This window comes from Geotrypetes seraphini, chromosome 3, assembly GCF_902459505.1.
Source record: "Geotrypetes seraphini chromosome 3, aGeoSer1.1, whole genome shotgun sequence".
In the NCBI taxonomy this organism is placed as follows: domain Eukaryota; kingdom Metazoa; phylum Chordata; class Amphibia; order Gymnophiona; family Dermophiidae; genus Geotrypetes; species Geotrypetes seraphini.
In genome coordinates, this window is record NC_047086.1 from 219,258,894 (window position 1) to 219,284,933 (window position 26,040).

The following is a 26,040-nucleotide window of genomic DNA, read 5'->3' on the forward strand; positions in this document are numbered from 1 at the left end:
TTAGCCTGAAGCATGTCAACTGCTTCCCTAACGGTATATATACTGGATCTGCACTATTTCCTATTTGTACAGCATCTTGTAGCTCTTGAAATATACAGCTCCATTATTCTTGTAACTTCTCCTGGAAATGACCAGAATTCTCTCTGTAATTATCCTGGAAATGTCCAGTTGTCTCTTTTGTAATCCGCCCAGAACTGCAAGGTTGAGGCAGAATAGAAATCAGTAATGTAATGTAATGTAATAACCTAAAATCTATCCTGTGGTGAATATAAGAGTCCCAAGAGAAGCACTATGGGAAACATCCATGGGGGAATACATACCCTCTGAGTCCTAAGATAAAAAACTCATGGATAATCTAATACATAAGAGCAATAATGAAAAATACAAATCTAATGGTAAATGTCACCATGCTAAGGGCTAAAATTGGCGCCAAAACTTAAGCTCACCGTTGAAATAAATATAAATGAAAAGTGTGAAAAAAATCCCTCATAAAACAGCTCACATACCATAAGACACCAATAATAGCTGATGGGAACGTACATTGTGCTGGCTCAAACACAGAGAGACCGATGAGCTTCGCGTAAGTAAAAAAAACTAGGGTTACTGAGTGTGTGGGAGTGACTAGCTCGGGGTACTAAGGCCCAAATTCTGTAAACTGCGCTTAATGTTAGGCACCTATTTTGCAGCCGCCCAACTAGATAAAGTGCCTATCGAAATTGAATAACAAGATCAATTAAGCTTTTTAATCAGCAATAATTGAAACTTAGGCGCCTATCAAGAAAGAGCGATTCTATAACAGGGCGATTCTAAAAATTTAGGCGGCCTTCAAAAAAATAGGCGCTGTGCATGTTAGGTGTGGGCGTGGCTACGTGTTGGGCACCTTGTTACAGAATTGCTGCTCTTGAGCATGCTTAAGCGCTCGCATGGCTGCCTAACTTTTAGTTCTGCCTTGAGCTGGCCTATTTATTGGGCACCTCCAAAATAGGTGCTGCTCAGCGTGATTCACTAAACAGCACCCAATTTTACTTGAATCACGCTAACGGTGCTTATTTCGGCGCCTAACTTTTGGGTGCTTCTTATAGAATTTGCCCCTAAGTGAATAGGAGCACACGTCTGAAATGCTGTCAATTAAACCCGATCGAAGGGAGGCTAGTTTTAAGTGCGATTGGAGATAATCTAAAAGGTGGGGACTAGTGTTTGTCATTACAGAAGGATAGGTAAATATGTGAGTTAAGAGACACTAGGTCCTAGAATTTCTCATGTGGATTGTAAAGTTCATTTATCAATAAAGTCCATATTTGGAACATCACTCTTCCGCAGTGTTTTTTTGTTGCTCTTGGATTTTTGCTCTGGAGTTATTGGGGTCAATTCTTTTTTGCTTTTTGGTCTGGTTAAATTCAACATTGAGAATGAAAGATCGGGTGATGGCGGTGATCAAGGCAGCATTTTTTTTTTTTTTTTTCAAATGTGCTCATTGAGTACACTTAAGCCAATGGAATGGGACTTTCACCTGGTAATACAGACAGTAATTATCCAAAAACTGGATTGTTGCCATGCTCTTTACTTGGGAATTTCGTCTTCATGGTGTAAAGCATTGCAAATGATTCAGAACGCTGCAGCGCGTATGATAATGTGGTGGGAGTAAATTTGAGCATGCAACACCATGCTTGAAGAAACTCCACTGGTTACCTGTTAAATCCCATATTGTCTACAAAGTTCTTGTGTTGATTTTCAAGGTTATTCACTGTAAGATCCATTGGTATTTGATACAAGTGTTGTCGCTTTATCAACCCCTCAGATCATTAAGGTCTGTAGGAATGATGCGTCTGTCAATGGATGGGTTTGTACATACGCACTATGAAAACATAAGAGCAGCTGTGATTTCAGTAGCGGGAGTAGTGCTATGGAATAAATTGACAGGATTGTTGTGATCACTTTCTGATATTCTGAAATTTAAAAAGGTACTGAAAACCACTCTGTTCAAAAAAGTTTTTAATTAAGGAATAATGCTGTAATGAATCCATAGAATGTTGTTTTTTTGTTGTTTTTTTAATGTACAGTATATGCTGTGTGTTTGATAATTATGTATGTATTTTTGTAAGCCGTTTAGGTTTAAGTGGGTTAGAAGTGTAAACTGCTTTAGTTGTATCACAGAAATGTGTATATCAAATCCACGATCTAATAATTTTGGCTTGTCCTATTTGCTACTTTCCCATGCAGCTCTCGCAGTAGCACTAGATAATAATATTTTAGCTCTCGAAATTCAAGCTTTACATTAGATTTGTAGGATTAGAAAGGTTACATAAGTTTGATAGAACGGCATTCATCAGATATACAGACTCCTGAAGCAGGCATTGATTTGCTGAAAAACAGCTCCTTGTCAAGTCTAATCTTTCCTACATTAGCCTCTTTGCACATACGAGGAGCATTCAGTAATTTACCTGAGTATGAAAGAAAGTAACGAGTGTTGTGACAAGTCTCAAGGCTACTGATGCAAAGTTGTGGCTCAGTGCGAGTCTAACATTCCAAAAGACAGTATGTCAGGAAAGTCCTTATGCGAATCAAATAAGAAACTGCTAGATTTGGAGCACCATTCAGTGATAAAATTTCTCACAAAAGAAGGGAAAAAGCCAAAGGAGATCCCATACATGACTGCAGTTTTATGGTGAGTCTGCCCCATCATGCTACAAAGTAAAATTTTGGAGCAAGCAAGCAAGCAGTTTAAGTGGGGTAGAGAGTCCATTGAAGATGACCCTCATACTGGGCAGCCTTTGGAAGCAACTTCCACAGAAATGTGCAGGAAAATTGTCAGCCAGACAAATTAAGGTTTCCCGAATAGCTGAAGAAATGGTCATCTCAGCAGGTATAGTTTGGAAAATAATTCATGAAAAGTCGGGCATGTCCAAGGTTAGTGCAAGATTGGGTTCCAAGAATGCTGACACCAGCAACAAAACAAAGGACCTACGTTCCAAAAACAGTGGAAAGTCCAAAACAAAACAGAATGGAACAATAATCTTTCGATATTACATTACATTACATTACATTAGTGATTTCTATTCCGCTTGTGCCTTGCGGTTCTAAGCGGATTACAGATTAGAAGACTGGACATTTCCAGTAGCGTTGCAGTACATAGAATCAAGAATGTGTCAAGTTAGAATTGGTAGTCTGGACATTTCCAGGAGAAATTGAAAGCAAATAGTAGATAGTGATAGGTTGTTGTGATGAATAGAAATTATACAGTCAGGATTCTGAAGTATTGCTATGGTGGTGGTGGTGGTCATGAGAGTATTTTCTAGTGCTATTGTGAGGTTATGATGATGGGAAGTGTTTTTTGAAGAGATGAGTTTTGATTTCTTTTCGGAATACTTTAATGTCTGTTGATTTGATCAGTAGATTGGAGATGGTAGTATCAATCTTTGCTGCCTGTGTCGCTAAAAGGCTGTCGTATAGTTTCTTTCGTCGTGTTCCATTGAGAGGGGGGTAAATGAATAGGCTCTGAGTTCTCCTTAATCTGTGTGAGAGGTTACGGTGTAGTCTGTTGTTTAGGTAGCTGGGTGCTGTTCCTTGCGTTACTTTGTATAGTAGACAGTAGAATTTGAACTGGGATCTTGCTTTTATTGGTAGCCAGTGTGAGTCTAGGTATGCATTGGTGATGTGGTCATATTTGTTGAGGGAGTATATGAGTCTGAGGGCCCTGTTCTGAACAGTCTGTAGTTGTTTTATCATGTAGTTTGGGCATGATAGGTAGAGGCTGTTGCAGTAATCTACAATGCTTAGTACTAGGGATTGTACATCTTGTATTGATCTTTGTTGAAGAATTTTCTTATTTTTCTTAGGTTACGCATTGTGAAGAATGCTCTTTGGATGATTTTGTGGATTTGAGTCTGCATTGTACAGTTTCTGTCTAGTTGTATTCCCAGGATCTTGAGTGTACTTTGCATTGGGTACTTGATTGTATTTAATTCTAGTTCTGTGAGAGATGGGTTTTTTTCCTTCTCTAGTAGTAGGAATTTAGTTTTTTCCAAGTTCAGTTTTAGTTTATGACTTGACATCCATTTTTCTACCGTTTCCATTATTATTTTCAAGTGGTTTGTGGATAAGGGGTCTTGAATGTTAAAGGGGAGGAGGATAGTTATATCATCCGCGTAGCTGAATGATACTGTGTTTAGGGCGTCTAGGGTTATGCCGAGGGATGCTATGAAGAGGTTGAATAATATGGGTGATAATGGTGATCCTTGTGGTACTCCACATGGGTTTGACCATGGGTCGGATAGGTGCTCTTTTGACTTGACTCTGTATGTTCGAGTTTTGAGGAAGCTTTGGAACCAGTTGTGAACATTACCTGAGATTCCTATTGCGTCTAATATCTGGAGTAGTGTGTGATGGTAAACTAGGTCAAATGCCGCAGAAAGATCAAGTTGAATGAGAAGCAGCTTGTTTCCTTTGCTGAGGTGTTGTCGGACAGTGTCTAATAGTGATACCAGTAGAGTTTCTGTACTATGGTTAGATCTGAATCCAGATTGTGATGGATGTAGTATGTGATGGTCTTCAAGGTAGTTGGAGAGGTGTTGGTCGACAAGACCTTCTGTTAGTTTGATGTATAGTGGGATTGAAGCGATTGGTCTATAGTTTGCAGGATTGTCTATAGGACCTTTGGGATCTTTCAGGATAGGTGTAATTATGATTTCTCCTAATTCCGGTGGGAAATGACCTTCACTTAGTGTAGTTTGAAGCCATAGTGTGAGGCTAGCTTTAAATTTGGTGGAAACGGTAGCTAGTAAGTATGAGGGACAGTTGTTCAAGTCACATGAAGATTTGCTGTATTTTTTGTAAATCCTGTCCAAGTCTGACCATTGTATCTTTGGGAAGTTTGTCCAGATCCTGTCTGCTGGGATTGCTTCATCCATTGTGGGATTGATTCGTATTTCTTCTATGTTGATTCTTGAATTGTTGAATGTGGATCTGGTTGTGATGATTTTGTGTTTGAAGTAATCCGCTAATTGGGTGGCTGTGGGAGTTTGGTTTCCTTGGGTGGCGAGAAATGGTTTGGTATTACAGGAACTGTAGATAAATTACAAAGTTTATTGAAGTTTATTTGAATCAAATATCCAATTATAAAACATCAGTTTTTACAATTGGATATTTGATTCAATAAACTTTGCATTTATCTACAGATCCTGAAACTTCCAGAGACTATTGTTTCATTCTGTTTTGGCCATGTCAGAAGGCCATGAGGCTCCAGTGCTGTCAAGATAACTTAGAGATGCTCTGTGAAAACTAGAGAATAACACAGGGACAAATTTTCCCTGTCCCTGCGGGAACTAATTTTCCCATCTCGTCCATACAAGTTCTTTTCCTGTGCCTGCCCTATTTCTGCAAGCTCCATCCTCATGCTCTGTGAAAACTAGAGAATAACACAGGGACAAATTTTCCCTGTCCCTGCAGGAACTAATTTTCCCATCTCGTCCATACAAGTTCTTTTCCTGTGCCTGCCCTATTCCTGCAAGCTCCAGCCTCAAACACTTTAAAATCTAAATGTTCGAGGCTTGTGCGGTTAAAGTAGAGCTTACAGGAATGGGGTAGGGACAGGACTAGGAAATTGAGCTCCTGTGGGGACAAATTTGTCCCCGTGTCATTCTCTAGTGAAGACCAAGTGACTTTTTTTTCATCGTTAGGTGACTGGAGATGAGACTTGGGATCTATCGCAGAGATCCTGAATCCAAAATGGAGTCAGTGCAGTGGAAGCACAAGTCATCCCCCATCTCAAAAAAGTTCAAGACAGAAAAATCTACAGGCAAAGTCATAGCAATTGTCTTCTGGGATGATGAGGGACTTTTGCTTCTGGAGTTCATGCCACACAAGACAATCAATACAACTAATACAATGATTGCTTTGTAGGAGTCGGTCAAAGAGAAAAGATGAGGAAAACTTACAGCAGGCATGCTGCTTCTTCACAACAATGCGCCAATGCACATGTCGCAATAATCACAGGCTACTATCAGAGAATGGGGGTTTCATCAGCTGAACCATCCACCCTACAGTCCTGACTTGGCTCCTTATTTCCTGTTCCAAAGACGTCAAGGAAGCTGTGCCATATCGGTTTGAAGATCGAATAGAAAAATTCTTTTCAAAGGGGTTAAAGTCATTTCAGGAAAAGTGGATGAAGTGTATGGAGCTATCAGGGGGCTATATTGAAAAATAAAACAAGTTTTTGAAAACCCTCTTCTTTTCTACTGAGATAGATACATTATTGAATGCTCTGTGTATATTTAGTAAATGTTGACATTCCTTATTTGCTATTGGAAATCCATTGGTCCTTCCCTAATTTTTTTTGTTCCCAAGATATTGGGAATATATCAAAGGGGATATGAGAACTCTGACAAGATTGGGGTGACTGGATCCATGCACTCTCTTCACTCCAGTCCTACTGAATTAGATGGGAGCACAAATTTTGTCTTATGAGCCAGGCAGATTGTATGATTGGCCCTCAGCTGGGTTGAAATAAAGCTGGCATATTTACGTACCATTTGGCGAAATTGCTTCCTGAGAGGCAGTAGTGACTTTTTCTGTGGCACACACGATCAGGCCTAGGGTATGTGGGTTGGGAAACAAATAAAAAGAGACTTCATGAGCATCCTGGGCTGAATTTTGAATGGACTTTAGTAGATAGTTCAGTAGGGCATCTGTGAGAAGTGCAGGAGGTAAGAGAATAAAGGTTTTGAGACTATTAGAGAATTTGAGACTATTAGAGAAACACATTTTAAGAAGTTTTGGATGTGTGCAAAGAAGTCTGATGACCTCAAAGTTGTGGGTGGACAAGACTGGAAGGATAATTGTGTTTATTCATAATGATGAAGAGGGACCTGGGTTTGGGAGGAAAGATTTGTTCTTTGTTAGACACACAGGAAAGAGTTGCTAGCTGCTATTATAGCTGTGTAGTTTATTGAGGAATGTATACGTATTGTTTATTTATTTGAATTAGAATGTTTTTATTGTAAACCGCCTAGGTTAGTGCTTGAAATAAATAAATTAGCATCGTCTTTGCCATGCTAAACTTAAGATGTTGGTATTGGAGAAGCCAGTTGAGATGTGGGACTCGATTCTGGGTTAAAATTCTGGCTCAGAGATTGGTGGAGGAGTCATTAGCGTAAATATTGCATTGAAAGCTTTAAGAGATCAGCACGCTGGGGGAATGAGTTTGAAGTGATAGGTCTGAGGCCCCCTAATGCGATAGTACTAGAGCAGGGGTGCTTAACCTGGGATCCGTGGATCCCTAGGGGGTCTGTGGATGGGTTTCAAGGGGTCCATGAGGGTCAGATAAAAATTTAACATTTTATATTCATTATACAGTCCGGTACTGTTGATTTTTCTTGCAGATAACGAGAGTAGATATATTAGAAGTAATCGTAGTAGAAGATGTAGTAGTAGCAGATCTGTTTTAATTTGCGCAAGAGGATTGTATTTCATAATTATAATGAGTGGCCATTACTTTTTGCATAAAAAGGAGTGGTTTATTATTATTATTATTATTTTTAGATTGTTTACTTTAAAGTTTAATACTTTATTTATTTGTTTGGTTCATTTTATAGCCTGTCCTCCCCAATGAGTTCAGAATGGACATTACGCTAATGACACCCTATTAGAATGGGTTACAAGGTTGACATACATAATGCATAGATAAATGGATTATAAATTTACATGTGTGCAGTTTGATCATCATAGGTTAACATATATAGATAGTCAAGTTTTGTATACATTTTGGTTATCTTAAATTAACATACGGGTTGTTGTTTTTTTATATATTTAAAGTATTTTTTATTGATTTCAATATTTATATCAAGTAAACTTGTACAGAAAGCAAATTTAACCACAACATATTACAATCATAAGTCCAGACTTAACAATGTTAAGCAGTTTACAAAAGAAACTGTTATGGTAAAATTAGCTCAAGTCCTCATTGGGTCCAAGAATTAATTGTGAGAAAACATACAGGAAACAATCAAAGAAGTAATGCTGTTCCTATAGATCGGGAAGGAAGTTGCTATTTTCTTTAGAGCTCAACCTTGAATTTTTTCCTTGTCCAGAAGGGACATCGCCAGAAAATTAGTCAAATGTTGGGATTCAAAGAATACATATTTAATTGAGTGATAACGGACAATGCACTTACAAGGGTGTCTCAAATAAAATGTAGCCCCCAGTGAGATGATCCCCGGTTTCAAAAAAAGGAAATCACATCTATGTTTTTGTGTTTCCCTTGTAACATCAGGGAACATTTGAATTTTACAACCAAGAAATTCCTTTTGTTTATTGTTTGGAAATAGTCTCAATAACCAAGACTTATCAATAGAGAGAGCCAAAGTAGCTACTAATGTTGCAGGTGTTACCACTTCCTTATCTAACTTCTCCAAAATCCAGTAATATTCAAATTAACATACGGTTTTATCATCCTAAGTTGACATACTTAGAGTAGATCTAGTTCAGTTGAGGACTAAAAAGGTGCTGGGGTTTGGGTATTATATTTGGGTGTTCTACTATAAGGATACTAAGCAGGGATTTATTGAATGAGGTAATTTTTTTTTTTAATTGCACTCCTAAAGCTCAGAAGCCTTTTGCGGGATCCGATATGAGGAGGCAGTTGATTCCAGTAGCTTGGTAGGAAATAGGAGTATTTTATTTATTTAAAATATTATCTGCCTAAAATCTAGGGTAACCTTTTCCCCATCCTATTGTTTCATTACCTATGCCCTTTTTATTTTTTACAAATTGTATTTAATCCTTTTTTTCTTTACCTTTTGCGTTTGGCTGGTCAAAAGTTGTATTAACTGTCTGGTTAATCAATGTGTGTTTCTTTTCTATCCCAATTTTATCATTATTTGTAAATCGCATTGGGTTATGATTTTGCAATCAAATCAAATTGTCAAATAAACTTGAAACTTATGATTAAAACATCTACAGTCACCAACAGACATTTACAAAATTAAAAAAATCATCATTTACATCAATAAATTTGACAGAATATCTTTGATCTGATACACAAGTCTTCCTAAAGTAGTATCAGCGTCTGGTGCTCTGGAGTAGGAGGGCACGACCATGTTTCTTCCTGGAAGCAGAGTAGTCCATTTGGGACATAAGGAGGAAGTTTGTCTGATATGTAGCTGGGCGCCATGTTGTGTAAGGACTTGTATGCTGTTACTAAGCCCTTAAAGATACAACATTTGGTAATGGGTAGCCAGTGGGCTGTTGAGATGGGGGAGGTCCTTTAGGAGTCTAATTGTGCGTTTTGTACACATTGAAGATGCTGGAGATTTTTTTTCTGTCAGTCCGTTAAATAGTGCATTGCAGTAGTCCATGCAGGACAGGACAAAGGCATAGAGAAGTTGGGTGAAGTCAGGTTTGGAAAAGTCGTTCCTTATTTTCCAGAGCTGCCAGAGATAGTAGAATGAGGAGGAGACAGGTAGTCTCTCTCAGGTAGTTAGAGATGACTTGGAGAGTGAAAGATTTGCGTCGAAGTATTCCTAAGCTGCGTGCTTGGCCTTTTGCAGTTATGGTAGTGGCTTCCCAGATAAGAGTGGGGCAGGTGTAAGTGCAGTGATCTTTGCGGATCCAAAGGAGTTCTGTTTTGGCAATGTTTAGTTGCAGTTTGTTTGAAGACATCCCATTTTAATTTCCATTAGAAAGTTGTGAAGTTTCATAATCTGGAAGTTGTGGCTCTTTCCTAGAGGAAGGTATAGTTGGATGCCATCCGTGAAGGAGTGAATCTGTATTTGGTGTTTGTGGGCTATACCCAAGACAGGTCTGATGCCAAGGTTGAATAGAAGGGGGAACAGGAGAGCTCACTGTGGTACCCCATACTTGAATGATTTCAAGAAGTTGTGTATGTCATATGTATGAGACAATCAAATCAGATTTAAGTAAAGTACAATATACATTAGTGTCGTCTATCCCGCCAATACCTTTCAGTTCTAGGCGGTTTACAACAAGAGTTGGCCTGGGCATTTCCAGGGAGAATACATGGTAGTATGCGTTGGGATATGTGGAGGGTCGATCAGGTTGTTAGATAATTTGATAAATTTCTTGAATAGAAAAATTTTAAGTTCTTTCCTGAATGTTTTGTAGTTGGGCGTCATAGTCAGCAGATTGGCGTTTCGCTTCTCCGGTGGCTAATAGTCCATTGTATATTTTTTTGCTTTGTATACCTTTGATTGGGGGGTGGGTAAAATGTACATGAGTTCTTCATGGTCGGGATGTGTTTTTCCTGATTAGGCGGTTGCTCAGATAGCTTGGTCCGTTTCCATGTAGGGCTTTGAATAGGGTGCAGTAGAATTTATATTGTATGCGTGCTTTTACTGGGAGCCAGTGTGAATCTTGGAAAGCAGTGGTGATGTGGTCATATTTTTTCAGCGAGTAAATCAGTCTAAGAGCTGTATTTTGGACTGTTTGTAATTGTTTTAGCATGTTGGTTGGGCATGGCAGGTATAGGATGTTACAGTAGTCCAGGAGTCCTAGGATTAGCGCTTGTACCAAGAGTTTGAATTGTTCATTGTTGAAATATTTTCGGATTTGTCTTAGGTTGCGCATGGTTGCGAATGCCTTCTGGATCGTTTTGCTGATTTTGAAGTTGCATGGTGCAGCCATATTCATTGCATGCAAAGTTGTGTTTACACACACACTCACACACATCTACCTACTTACTTTAAACAGCGTCTCTCCCCAGGTCTACAGCTCACCAGTGGCAAAAGCGTTTCACCTTTGCTACTGGGGACTGGTTCTGGAACCTTCCCTCTGCAGCATTCAGCTTCTGACTTAACTTCCTGTTTTCATAGGGGTGGGAAGCTGGGGCTACTGCTGAGCCTGTTTTGTAAACAAGCACATTTCTGAAGTCTCCCACCTAGGTACCCTGTTAGTGATGGCAGAGATCAGAATTCAATAAAGTCGGTATTGGGAGTAAATTATAGTGTTAGCAGCAGCTAGGCTGAGAGAAGAGTATCCAGTGAGTAACCACCCTGATGATTTCTCCCCCAGAGAGTTCCCACTTACCAGTTGTCACCTGGACTATAACCATTGCAGGCTATTGCCACCAATGCTTAGTTCTGGTGATCGCTATAAATCGTTATTACACCGGAGCAGCAGTACAAGCAGAAGAGCAAGCTTTTTGGAGCAGGTAACTAGGGGGAAACAGGGGTCCACCAGCAGCATCAGTCAACTTCTGGGGCTGCCGAAGGCAGTGTGTTCAGCTGACTGATGCTGCTGGTGGCGTGAAGATTGCAAGCGAGAAGTACACATCCCACGAGGAGGGACAAATGTCGCACCTGACTGGGGAGGCCAAACTTCGAGTGGAAGAAACTCTGGCAAAAAACATTAAAAAAGGGGACAAATCCTTCTTTAGGTATATCAGTGATAGGAAAAGGAACACAGACGGTATAGTACGCCTTAGACAATCGGACGGAAACTACGCGATGGCGGATTCAGAAAAAGCAGAACTACTAAATGAATATTTCTGCTCAGTCTTCACCTGCGAAGCACCGGGACACGGACCACAGTTGATGATAAAACAAGACATGGATGACCCGTTTCAGAATTTTGAGTTCACACCTGGGGACGTCTACAACGAACTGGCAAGGCTGAAGGTAAACAAGGCCATGGGACCGGACAATTTACACCCAAGAGTGCTCAGGGAATTGAGAGATGTTCTGGCGAAACCGTTGGCAGTGCTCTTCAATCTTTCACTAAGTACGGGGAAAGTTCCGTTGGACTGGAAAACAGCCAACGTCGTTCCTCTACATAAAAAGGGTTGCAAGGCTGAGGCTGCGAACTATAGACCGGTAAGCCTCACCTCAATAGTGTGCAAACTCATGGAAACACTAATTAAATATAAATTAGATACGATCCTGAACGAGGGAAATCTCCGGGATCCCAGGCAACATGGATTCACCAAGGGTAGGTCATGCCAATCCAATCTAATCAGCTTCTTCGACTGGGTAACAAGAAGACTGGACTCAGGAGAGTCCTTGGACGTCGTGTACCTGGACTTCAGCAAAGCGTTTGACAGCGTCCCACACCGCAGGCTGCTGAACAAGATGAAATCGATGGGATAAGGAGAGACTCTAACTGCATGGGTTAAAGATTGGCTTAGTGGCAGACTTCAGAGGGTGGTGGTTAACGGTACCCTCTCTAAAATGTCAAGAGGTGACTAGCGGAGTGCCACAGGGTTCAGTCCTGGGCCCACTCCTCTTCAACATATTCATTGGGGATCTGACTCAAGGGCTTCAAGGCAAGGTAACCTTATTCGCTGATGACGCCAAATTATGCAATATAGTAAACGGCTATAATCTACAGGATGCTATGGAGCAAGACCTGCGTACTTTAGAAAGTTGGTCCTTGATCTGGCAGCTGGGCTTCAACGCCAAGAAATGTAAGGTCATGCATCTCGGTAACGGAAATCCTTGCAGAACCTACACCCTGAATGGAGAAACTTTAACCAGGACTACAGCAGAACGAGACTTAGGAGTAATCATCAGTGCTGACATGAAAGCAGCCACTCAAGTGGAGAAGGCTTCATCTAAAGCACGGCAGATGATAGGTTGTATCAAGAGAAGCTTCGTCAACAGGAAACCTGAAGTCATGATGCCATTGTACAGAGCCATGGTGAGACCTCATCTGGAATACTGTGTGCAATTCTGGAGGCCACATTACCGTAAGGATGTGCTCAGAATTGAATCGGTTCAGCGGATGGCCACCAGGATGGTCTCGGGGCTAAAGGGTCTCCCGTACGAAGAAAGACGGAGCAAATTGCAGCTCTACACTCTCGAAGAGCGTAGGGAGAGGGGAGACATGATTGAGACATTTAAGTACATCACGGGACAGTTCGAGGTGGAAGATATCTTTCTTCTCAAAGGACCCTCGACCACAAGAGGACATCCGCTCAAACTCAAGGGAGGGAAGTTTCGTGGAGACGCCAGGAAGTACTTCTTCACGGAGAGAGTGATTGAGCATTGGAACAAGCTTCCAGTGCAGGTGGTCGAGGCACGCAGCATCCCCGACTTCAAGAACAAATGGGATACCTATGTGGGATCCCTACGAGGTCATGCCAAGGGATAGGGTAACTAGGACTTGAATGAGCGGGTCAGTAGAGTGACAGTATAATTACAATTATACTTTAGGGGGTCAGTAGACTTAAGAGGGTGGGTAAATGGTGTGGGCAGACTTGATGGGCTATAGCCCTTATCTGCCGTCATCTTTCTATGTTTCTATGTTTCTATGAGTAAAGGAGAAAGCCAGGGAAAGGAGAGGGAGGTGCCAGACCACGGGGGAGTGAGGGAAAGGAAAGTATTTTAGAGAGAAAAAGGTATTTTTAGTGATGAAAAATTATGTAGCATGGAGGGTTAGCATCATTCTTAATATACCTTAAATTGTGATATTTTTGGAAGCGGAGTGTGTGTAGTGTGCTAGAATTTGCAGTATTTTAAGGACTGGTGACTACTATTCCTTTTTTTCTATAGCAGGTCCGCTGGCATCGCCTTCATGCTTGACTGGATTGGCACAATTTTATAAAACTGTTTTATACAATTGTTTTTTTAAATAGTATTCGCTATAAGCCTGCTTTAATGGAAATATTGTTTTTCCTTATAAGTAAAGTGTGTTGTATGTACATTTGGTCATGTAAATGGTATGGAGAGGATTTGGCCATCATGGGTGGGTGGGAACTAGTTAGGGGGGAATTGAATTGATCTAGGTGGTAATTTTCCAGGTGGCAGTTGGTGGGTGGGAACTGTTCAGGTGGTTACTGACCTAGAACCAAGGGAGGACAAAGCAAATGTCCTGGATCTTTTTAAGATGTCTGTGGAATGGGCAGAGATGCCATCTCGCTCATTAGGAGTGTCGCATTCATTTGAAATCATTCTTTCTCTTTTGAAACCTGTTTCTCATTCATCAGAGCTTCAATACCAATGTACTGATCTTCATCACTGCTTTCATGAGAGGGAAGCCTTAGAGCAGTATTCTTCAACCTTTTTACACCTATGGACCGACAGAAATAAAAGAATTATTTTGTGGACCGGCATCGGTCCGCAGACCGGCGGTTGAAGAACACTGGGCTAAGTCATGGGCCAGACCCTGCCCATAACTACCCAATCTCCACCCCAGACCCTGCCCCCATAGTCCTAATTGTAACACTGTTTTTTCCATTCATTTTTCATATATACACACTCAATATAATCTTATTAACAACATATCGATCGCATCGCGGACCGGCAGTTGAAGAACACAGTTTTGGGCCTGATGCACATGCTGGCCCTGTGGACCGGCAGGAAATTTCTGTGGACCGGCACCGGTCCATGGACCGGTGGTTGAAGAACACTGCCTTAGAGAAGTAAATCAACTAGTTAACCAGTAGGAAGAAATCTGAGCACACCTTCCTGCCTACTGCTTCCCCAGTTCCTGTCCCTTTTGCCTGAAGGGATTTCCAAAACCCTGGCAGTTTTGGAAGTCCCTGAGCTCGGGGCTGTGTCTTGAGGGCCTCTGCACATGTGCAGATGTCAACACAATGACATCATGTACACGTGACATCATCGCATCAACATCCACACAAGCGCAGAGACCCTCCAGACATGTGGAAGTGAGCTGGGATCGGAATAGGGTGCTAGCTGTCTTCCTTTTAAAACAAATATTTTTAGAGAGGAAATCTGGCAACTCTAATTACATGTGCTCTGAATCCCATGTACATACTTTTAGTTACTGGGTGGAAGACCATCTTCAACTCAAAATTTACCCAAACTGCCTCCTGCTTTGTATTCTTTCAGAATATAAACCCCTTTGCTTGTTTGTCCGGATGCTGGGAAAGGGGGCATACAGAGTTATTTTTATTTAGATGAGACCAGAGAAGGAGCCAACTTCCTCGGTTGGACTCCACAGCAAGCAAACACGCACCAGACTTCCACTCGCTCTCCCAATGATGTTAAACCACACCAGTAAGTTGCTGAATAACTAAAACCTTTACTTTTCCTTGGAACACTGAAGAGGTAATAGTCTTGAACAGTAACAGTTTCTTTCAACAACTGCAACCTATATATAAAGCCCCACTTAGATGTAAATAATTCAGATGCATGAAAATCCTCCTCGTTCGAAGGATTCCATTGCAAGTCCAAAGTCCAGGTCTAAATAGTGCGAGATAGACCTAAAATTAACTCTAGTTCGTATTGTGATCAATTGGTTTGTTCTCCCAAAAGACAAACTTCCCACCCAGAGTCAGGGCTTCAGACTCCTCTGGAGTGAGGACACGTTTTTGAGACCTCCCAGGAAGTGGAAAGGCTGGCTTGGGTTCTCGCCTTATCCTGTGGCTTCCAGAAAGTGCTGGAACACAGACTGGGTCTCTGACCGTTTCCACAGGTGTCTGAATGTCTGAAGCTACTCTCCCGTTCCTCTGGAAAACCAGATGCAGATCTCGCACACACGCACATGCCCCTCGGAGCCAAAGCACTGATGACTTTAAACTGCAAACTCCAACCTTTACACCATTTACTTGCTGTCATGGGGGAACAAATACATTACTCCTTACCTTTTACTGCATAATATTCACCCAGGGGTACACAAGAAAAGCTAATATGTAATTCTGTCTCGATTCAGTTGTAAAGCAATACTACACATTCTAGATTTATGCTCTGGATGTAATTTCTGAAAAATCTCACTCCTTGGTGTAGTAAATCTTACTCTTTGGAATGATTTACTCTTGACCTCTCTGGGAAATGGAAAGCAGAAGCTAGATTGGACTGGATCCACAATAGCTTGAGATGTTAGGATAACGGGGAAGAGATTAGATTCCAAAGAGCAGGCTGGAATCTTTAGAAATGCAAATGCTCCTTAACTGAAGGAATGGCAGTGAAAGACTGGCCATTTCTCATATTAGGGAGGAGCCCAAGGCGCATGAGCCAGTAGGGGCATAGACTACTCTCTGTGGGCACCAGGGCGTGGCCTAAGCCCAGTAGTTGGTTCGTAAAGGCCTCCGGAGCAGGAGGGATTGAGTACCCCTCCTCCCAACTTTTAAAGATACGGGGAGGGGGACGGGGACAGGGAGGGGGCATCCGGGTCCGGTGGCAGGAGGGAGTGAGCATCCCTCCTGCTGTTTGACTTTTTTTTTGTGGGAGGGGAGTGGGAATCCCTTCTGCCATTCATTTGCATGGGTGGCGGGGGGGGGGGCATTTTTGTTGGGTTTAGGGGAGGAGGGGGTACTTTGTCAGGGAGAGGAGGCATTTTTTTATTGGCCAGATATTTTGCGTGTGTAAAACATGCAAAATATTAGTGCAATTTAAAAAAAAAAAAAAAAACCAGGCAGACCTGTCGGGTTTGACAATAGTAAAACCCGATGCAAAATAGCCAAGCAATTGTTAGTGAATCAGTCACTTGGCTATTTTGCATGGGATTTTACTCATTTGCATGGGTAGATCGGATGGGATCGTAAACTAGGTGGTGGGCTGTTTAGTGAATCGGGTCAGGGTTTGCGATCGTCGTTACAGGATTAATAAGTTTGGTGAATCTAGGCCTTATTTAAACAAAAGGTAGCCACAGGCATTGCAGGAGAGAGATTAACCTTTTTGATTTTTTTTGGGTTGGAACCTTCCCCTAAGCCAGGCAGCCAGAGGTGGGAGGCCCTATGGAGCTATACTGAGGTGAATATGCAGTGGAAACTTCACATCCAGACATCTGCTGTTCAGCCTTCAGTCATTGTGCAGGTCATGGCTAAACCGTAGTGATCCTGTCTTGTGCGCCTCACCTGTGATGACTGGGGCACATGCCCTATTTCCTCTCCCCTAAGTTCCTTAACTCCTTGTTCATCATTGATTGTCCCAGACAAGAATTTAAAGCAGGATATAAAAAGTGCTGTAACCGCCTCGGCCGGTCTGGCCTGTTTGTTGCCATTTCCTTCCTTTTTTATCCCCTCAAGCATCTCACCCTGTTGGTAAATGGCTCCAGATGAAGCGCTCACATCCTGTGCGTCATGGGCCTGCATTGCACATTCCTCTGGGATCGGAATGAGGGTGGAACCATAGTAACAAGCTCCTATTCATGCAGAGCTGCCTGCTTTCCCTCTGTGGGATACTTCAAAGAGCTGCGAGAATTCTGGGGAATTGCTTATCTCTGTCTAGTGACAGTTAAAACTGTCCTTTTCCAATTCTGTGATAGGGGTTGTGTTTTTGTTGTTGTTGTTGCTACCCAGTTGTCTTCCATCCTGCTTTCCTAACAAATTGCCAGAGCAAGAAAATCAAATAATTAAAAATCTTGACATGGTCTTCTCTTGATATGGAGAGCAGGTGTGGTGTGTGTACAAATAATTAAAAATCTTGACATGGTCTTCTCTTGATATGGGGAGCAGGTGTGGTGTGTGTACAAATAATTAAAAATCTTGACATGGTCTTCTCTTGATATGGGGAGCAGGTGTGGTGTGTGTGCACGTGTGTATAAATAATTAAAAATCTTGACATGAGCGTCTCTTGATATGGGGAGCAGGTTTGGTGTGTGTGCACGTGTGTATAAATAATTAAAAATCTTGACATGAGCGTCTTGATATGGGGAGCAGGTGTGGTGTGTGTGCACATGTGTATAAATAATTAAAAATCTTGACATGAGTGTCTCTTGATATGGGGAGCAGGTGTGGTGTGTGTGCACGTGTGTATAAATAATTAAAAATCTTGACATGGTCTTCTCTTGATATGGGGAGCAGGTGTGGTGTGTGTGCATGTGTGTATAAATAATTAAAAATCTTGACATGGGGAGGTCACGTGATGTCATGAGCGCGTGAAGACGTCTCCTCGCTCGCTCCGGGGCTACCCTGCATACTCTGGCAATAACCGACGCTTTCCCCACTGTTTTTGTGGACCCGCCGCGTTCCGGACCTGTTTCCGTGCATGGACAGATACATTACAAGATCGCGGGAGCACATGCAGCCAAAATCAGCGCGCAAAGACCGGGAACGAGTGAGGCCTACTGAAAAAAAAATGGCGGCGAGCCCCACGGCGGCGGTCTCGAATCTTACAGAGACCGCGCTGAGTGACATTAAGGAGGCGCTTGCTCAGGTACTGGGGCCCAAATTAGAATCACTAACGGCGCAAATCTCGAATATTGAGACCCTGCTGGCGGCAGCGGCGGCCCGCACGAACGAGTTGGAACAACGGGTCTCCACCTTGGAAGACACATCCACGGCCCAGGGTGCTGATCTTTGCACGTTGCAGGCACAGGTTCGGGTGCAGGCTGAGAAGCTGGATGACTTGGAAAACCGTTCCAGACGCTCGAACCTGCGCTTGCTGGGTATTCCAGAGACGATCTCTGACCGCTGATTATTGGAGGTGCTGGAAAGATGGCTGCGAGAGGAACTACCACTTCCCCCTTCCTTGGGGCCCCTCCGTATTGAACGGGCACACCGTCTGGGCCCCCGCCCTGGTCTGGAGGCACGTCCGCGGGTGGTTATTATGAAGCTGTTAAATTTTAGACACAAAGTGGAACTTTTGCAGCTTTATCGATCTAAGAGAGATGCTTTGAAATATGATGGAGCCTTGGTCCGCATTAGCCAGGACTTTTCTCTGGCGCTGCAAGAACGGAGGCGGCCCTTTTATCCACTTTGTGCACAATTATCAGAGCTAAAACAGATTTCAATTTAACTATCCGGCTCAGTTGCGGATCCAACGTAATGGAGTCTGAAAGTCCTTTCAGTCTTCTGAAGCGGCAGCTGACTTTATCAAACTGCTTGAAAAACCCAGTCCGGGGGAGGATTGACTTTGTGGACTATGCTTTCTTTGCCAGGCTTGCTCGTGAAACTTGATGGATAATGTTTTCTATTTACAGGGGGACAATGTCTCATAGGCTCATATGAGCTTCCTTTTTCTGCAGGCCGGGGTGGCCCTGGATGAGGCGTTTTTCGTGACCTGTTTTCTCCCATATGATGGGGGCTGTTGGGAATGTTGGGGGGTATGGGGGGAAGGGGTATTTCTGGGTGGCGGCAGCGGTACTACTAGGGCATTCTGTGTTCCTTTCTATTTGTTATTTGGGGTCTACTTTTTCAGGGTTATGTGCATTGTTTGAATGGAGTGTGAATGTGGAGTCTTGGGGTGAGGCTGGGCGCCCTGGGACACCTTTTACCGGAGGGTCTCTTTGCTATGATATGAAGGGTGGGGAGAGGTATGGGTGATCGGATGTTACGTATACTTTCTTGGAATGTATCGGGAATTACATCTCCTGCCAAACGTACAAAAATTTTATCTCAATTGAAACATCACTCGGCCGATATAGCTTGTCTACAGGAGACTAGACTCACGGATTTAGAACACCGGAAACTTCGGAGAGGTTGGGTTGGGGATTTATACTATGCATCTTCACCAGGGAAGAGGGCAGGGGTGGCCATATTGATTAGGAAGGGCTTACCATGCACTGTCCAGGTCCTGAGACGTGATCCCCAGGGCCGATATCTGTTGGTACAGGTGAATGGACCGGGTGGATCTTTTAGGTTACTGGTGGGATACAGCCCTAATGGGTATCAACATTCTTTCTTTCAAAATCTGGTTAATATTTGTTTACAGAATTCTGGTGACCCACTAATATTGGTGGGCGACTTGAATCAAGTATTAGACTCGGGCGTGGACCGCTCTGGGGGAACAGGAACTACGAATGTGAAACAAACGAAGGGCATTCCTTATCTTTGTCGAGCTTTGGGGTTGGTGGACCCTTGTAGGTTGCTTCACCCCACTGAAAGAGATTATACACACCAGTCTAGAGCACATGGTTCTTTTTCCAGAATTGATTACACCTTAATTTCTGAACATCTGTTTGCTCGGGTCTCTGAGGCAACAATTGGCCCTCTTGAGATATCAGATCATCATATGATTTGGCTAGATGTTGCGGTGGGAGGTCCTGTGGGTCCGGGGTCAGGATGGAGATTTCCTTCGTATTTGTATAATGATTCTCACTTCCGGGAATTTCTGTCCGGAAAATGGGATGACTATTGTTCCTTTAATGCTCCACATATAGATCAACCTATATTGTTTTGGGATGCAGCAAAGGCAGTGTTACGTGGGGATGTGATTGCATATGTTGCCTCTCGGACCCGACGAATTGCACATCGTATAGTACAGCTCGAAAAACAATCGGTGCAATTAAAACGTGATTTGTTGAACACCCCCTCAGTGGCAAATAAGGAAGTGTATAACACAGTTCTGGCCGAGTTAAATTCCCTTATACATGAACGTACAAAGAAATTGCTGTTTTTTCGTAAATTTCAATTTTATAAATATGGTAATAAAACCGGGAAGTTGTTAGCGTCTGTAGCTAAAAGCTGGAAGGGATCTAGATATATTTCTATGATAAAAGAGAGATCGGGGAAGACGTTGACTTCAGCGGTGGATATATCGGCTAGTTTTAAAAATTACTTTGAGGCTTTCTACGCCTCCCCGGGTCCTTATACAGGCCCAGATGTGTGTGATTACTTGGAAGATGCGGGATGCCTAGATTATCAGCGGCCCAGATCTCACGGTTGGATAGAGCTTTACAACTCCAGGAGGTGCTGCAGGCGATTAAGAAATTGAAACCTTGTACAGCCCCCGGGCCGGACGGATACTCCCCGGAGTTTTTTAAGATCTTATCTTTATCTATAGGGGGGGTCTCTCTTGAATTACTATACAGCGGTCCAGAATCGAGGTAAATTCCCGAGTTATGCGAACGATGCCCTGATTACTCTAATTCCAAAACCATCTAAATCGCCCACTGATATAGAATCGTATCGACCGATATCACTGTTGAATGTTGACATAAAGATTTTAGCTCGTGTTTTGGCGGATAGGCTGGCGCCCTTGTTACCTACTATCATTGTGCCTGAACAGGTGGGCTTTGTTCGCACACGCCAATCGGTACTTAATGTTCGTCGTGTGTTACTGGCCTTTTCTAGAGCCCAACAGGCTCATTCTCCTGGTTTACTGGTTGGGTTAGATGCGGCAAAAGCCTTTGATAAGGTTCATTGGCATTATTTGTTTCAGGTCCTGCAACATATAGGGCTCCCTGATAGTTACCTGGCGCTGATCCGTACACTTTATTCAGGACCCACTGCATCCATATTGGTTAATGGGGTGCGCTCTCCTTCTTTTCAGGTGGGCAAGGGGACGCGACAGGGATGTCCATTGTCCCCACTTCTTTTTCTGTTGTACCTAGACCCCTTGCTACATACACTTCAGAGGGATGATGAAATTGTAGGGTTGCCAGAGGGTTCATCTCAGTTGCGGGTGTTGGCATTTGCGGACGACCTTCTGCTTACTTTGGGCTCTCCCCAACGTTCATTGCAGCGAGCTTTGGAACTTCTGGATGAATTTCATCTCTACTCAGGTTTAGTTCTTAATAAGCAGAAGTCCTTGGCACTGCCAACTTCGCCTGAAGTGCGTCAGACATGGCAGGGAGATTTTTCTTTAAAGTGGGCCCCTTCCCAATTGACGTACTTGGGGGTGGTTATCCCTCAGGACCTGGACAGGCTTTACTTTATTAATGTTTCGCCCTTACTCCGTCGTACAGCGACTACCCTTTACAATTGGAGGAGACTTCCCTTGTCCCTTTCTGGCCGAATTGCCCTATACAATATGATGATATTACCACAATGGTTATATGTATTGCAAATGTTGCCTATTATGCTAACACCAACACACTTGGCACAACACAACTCTCACCTTTCCGCATACTTGTGGCAGGGGAAACGGGCTAGGATAGCGTTGTCCAAGTTGATGTTGCCAAGAACTCAGGGGGGGTTGGGTCTGCTAAGTGTTTCAAGATGCATGTCAACTAAGGCATATCCATGACTGGTTTTGTAATTCTACCTGTTTTTCCTTGCGTGAGAATGAATGTTTCTCTTTTAGACCTTATCACTTCAGCTATCTTTTACATGCTCGCCATTTACCTGATTTGCCATTGTTACAATCACACCCCTTTTTGCCTGTCATGCGTAAGGCTTGGAAAATGTTGTGTAGGTTGTTGAAAATTTCCCCCAGTGCAACACCTTGTCTCCCCGTTGCTGGTAACGGAGAATTCTTACCTGGCTTGGACTCTGCAGTTTTCCGGCGTTGGACCTCTGTGGGTCTCCACTACGTATCTCAGGTGGTCCGGGATACGGGTCTTCCTGCCTCTTTTGCTGAACTACAGACTCAGTTCCATCTTTCCCCTGTGGACTGGTTTGCTTACCGACAACTTCAACATTATTTGCAGACTTTGACCTCAGTGCCATTGAGAGAGAATGTGCAAAACAGTTTACAGGAAGCTCTTTGTCTTACTGCACAGGACCCTATACAGTTGAAAATTTATCATAGGTTCTTACAGGACCTTTCCGGAGAACTGGACTTCATTGCCCTAGCCCAGAAATGGTCGGCTGACCTTCAAGTGCCTATCTCTGATGATATGCTACGGAGGGGCATTCGTTTGGGGAATGATCCTACACTGTCCTCGGTGGAGAAGGAGCGCAATTACAAGTTCTTGTTGCGAGCTTTCTATCCACCTAAGAGAGCTCAGGTAATGGGGATTAGCACGGGACATTGTTGTGGAAAATGCGCGCACCCTATGGCATCTTTCGGACACATGTTTTGGACTTGCCCTTTGGTATCTGCATTCTGGTTGCGATTGGTGTCTATGGTGGCTCAACTTTGGGGATGTTCCTGGAGGATGCACCCCAGTTTTCTTTTCACTTTACAAATCCGTTTTCATCCACCTAGACCGGGGTGTGCGATTTTCATTAGGAAGACTGTACTCATGGGCAGTCAACCACCTTCTATTCAACAGTGGAGAACATTAATGTTACAGCAAATGTTACTGGAACGAAAAGACATTGTGGACATGGCAGCAAAAAGGGGTCGGTTGTTCCGTCAATGCTGGTACCCTTTTAGTTTGACCTTTACTTCTTTTGTCCAACGACAACTTTGGGATGTATGACTTGAGTATTACCCCTATGTTGACAGTTTTCACTTGGGAATGTTTGCTTCCGCTGCTGCTGCCCAGATGGGGTGGGGGGGGGTGATTGGGAGGGTTTGGGGTTTGGGGTGGTATTGTGGCTTAACAAAATACTCTTGACTTCTGTATTTTTTGTGTTGACATACTGGTTTAATAAACATTACTTTAAATAAAATATGCAATTTCACCTCAGTAACTATAGAAAAATAGACAAATATAGTACAAAATATAGACAGCAGATATAAATTCTTAAAACAGACACATTTTGATCACTAAATTGATAATAAAATCATTTTTCCTAAAAAAAAAAAAAATCTTGACATGGTCTTCTCTTGATATGGGAAGCAGGTGTGGTGTGTGTGCACGTGTGTATAAATAATTAAAAATCTTGACATGAGCGTCTCGATATGGGGAGCAGGTGTGGTGTGTGCACGTGTGTATAAATAATTAAAAATATTGACATGAGCGTCTTGATATGGGGAGCAGGTATGGTGTGTGTGCACGTGTGTATAAATAATTAAAAATCTTGACATGAGCTTCTCTTGATCTGGGGAGCAGGTGTGGTGTGCGTGCACTCTTGGTTCTGAGTTTCTCACTGGGGCCTACTCTGGATTCATTGCAGGCTCGGGATGTGTACCTTCACGCTGGCTGTGTCCTTGGGGGCTGTTCTTCTCCTTCCGTTCTCCATCATCAGTAACGAGGTGCTGCTTTCCCTGCCCCAGAACTACTACATTCAGTGGCTGAATGGCTCTCTCATCCATGGTGAGCTTTCGCTTTCAGACTACCTCAGATTCCTCTATTCTGTGAGCCCACAGAGAGCGGAACTTATTCTAGAGATAGGACCCAAACTTACTGTTTACCTTTTAGCGTTTCAAGAATTAGACTACCTTATAGTAGAGCTTGCAACTGATGTAGCACCCAGAAACACTCTAATACCCTTAACTGTTTTTCCTAAGGTTTTATTTGTTTAAATTATTTGTACTGTTTGGCCCATGGGTCTGACGGTCTAAATATGGATCTTTACTATAGGTCTCCTACTATAGCTATTTCCATTGTCATACTTTTCTATTGTTGATCTCCACCCCCCCCCCTTCACCCCTCCATTTGATTGTTTACGTACTGCATAGATATTTTTGGGTCGATATTCTATGCTATTTAACCAGCCAGCAATGGCTCTTGACTGGTTAAATTGCCTATTTAGGGCTATCTGGTCATTTTCAACAGCTCTGAACTAGTTAGTGCTGAACTCAAAACTAGTTATTTGGGGTATTCTGGGGCAGAGTCAGCAGTCCAGGATAACGACATAAGTCAGTCCTGGCTTTATGCAGTAAACTACAACTAGTTAAGTGCTAAATATCATACTTAACCAGCTATGTGTTGGTTGACTCTGAAAAACCACAAGTTCAATGCCAGTGCCCAGAACTGGCCCAGCATTGAATTTTTGGGTTTAATGCCGGTGTCGGTCAGCAAAACGCTGAATATCAAGCCTTTTAGAATTTAGTGGTACATGAAATAAAGATAATACTTGAACCCAGGCCCAGATACCTTCCAGATAGCCGGTAAGATATGACATTGATGAATATATTTAAAATATTCAAATATTAAAATTCACATAGATACATGGGCCACGTCAATCCAAAATTAACAATATACACATTCACCGAGGTCGTGTAGAAAGTGTGAAAAACTAAAACATGAGTCAGAAGGAGCTCTACCAGGAGGAAAAGCCTCAGCCAAAGCCCTCCCACCACCACAGCTATGGCTGAGGTATTCAGGCAGAGAACCTCATCGGCATAAAATCCTCCCAGAGGGCCAAATATGGCTCTATGTTGTGCAAATATAGCACAAAATTTATAAATATGTCGCCAGGTGGTCACAACCATGTAAGCTGACTCAAAGAAACTTATCTTTTGTCATTAGCTCGATCGGAACACCAACGATGGCCAGCGTTTCACTTAGTGCTGCTTTCAAAATGGAACACAAGAATTGTGTCTCCTTCCACAAAAGATAGGATACACCCTGAGGCAGCACTATGTGAAACGCTGGCCATCGTTGGTGTTCCGATCGAGCTAATGACAAAAGATAAATTTCTTTGAGTCAGCTTACATGGTTGTGACCACCTGGCGACATATTTATAGATTTTGTGCTATATTTGTACAACATAGAGCCATATTTGGCCCTCTGGGAGGATTTTATGCCGATGAGGTTCTCTGCCTGAACACCTCAGCCACAGCTGTGGTGGTGGGAGGGCTTTGGTTGAGGCTTTTCCTCCAGGTAAGAGCCCCTTCTGACTCATGTTTTAGTTTTTCACACCTTCTACACGACCTCTGTGAATGTGTTTATTGTTAATCATTAGTGGGAAGTTCACTATTTCTGAGTTATTGATACGTCAATCCAAAGCCAGTTGTGCCAGATGGTTGGACCCAACACAGTCTGTGTTTCGGTAAACCTTCATCAGGGGGTCCTGATAACAAATGTGGAGAGCAATGTAGAGAACAATTGAAAGTGTAGCATATCTAACCAAAGATTTCTACTTATACTACCTCAGAGACCATCCTAGAACTGGGACTTTGCCAGTTTGAAAGAGACACACTAAAAAGAATCAGCTAGCTTTGGATTGACTTGACCCATGTATCTATGCAAATTTTAATGATTTCAATATTTTAAGTATATTTAATAAACTTTGCATTCATTTATCTGTTTCTGTGAGATCCAGAAGCTACAGTTCCACTTTGTTTTGGAGTTTCTCAGTTTATGCGTGGAACACAGGTCCTTTCCTTTTCTAGGATATGACATGGGGCTCCTTGATGCCACTCTGTAGCTGCCTGCATTGATATACTGGAAGCTGCTTACTGCGTACATCCCTGATATGTTGTTTTTTTCCCCTCCCCCCACCATCCCATCTTCTTAGGACTATGGAATTTGATCTTTCTCTTCTCCAACCTTTCCCTCATCTTCCTCATGCCATTTGCTTATTTCTTCACGGAGGCTGAAGGATTTGCAGGCTCCAAGAAGGTATGGATTGGTACAGTATGACTTGTGAGATGTGGGGGGGAGGGGTTATTTTTTGGGGGTTTGTTTGTT

At 42.7% G+C, this 26,040-nt stretch overlaps 1 protein-coding gene across 1 annotated transcript in view; it reads left to right on the plus strand.

Annotated features, from left to right (window-relative positions):
• The window catches only part of LMBR1L (limb development membrane protein 1 like), a 122,745-nt gene that overhangs the window by 49,658 nt on the left and 47,047 nt on the right, over positions 1–26,040 (plus strand). The window contains exons 4-5 of the mRNA XM_033937404.1: positions 23,579–23,718; positions 25,868–25,971. Coding sequence (XP_033793295.1) covers positions 23,579–23,718; positions 25,868–25,971 — 244 coding nt within the window. The remainder of the gene's footprint in view (positions 1–23,578; positions 23,719–25,867; positions 25,972–26,040) is intronic.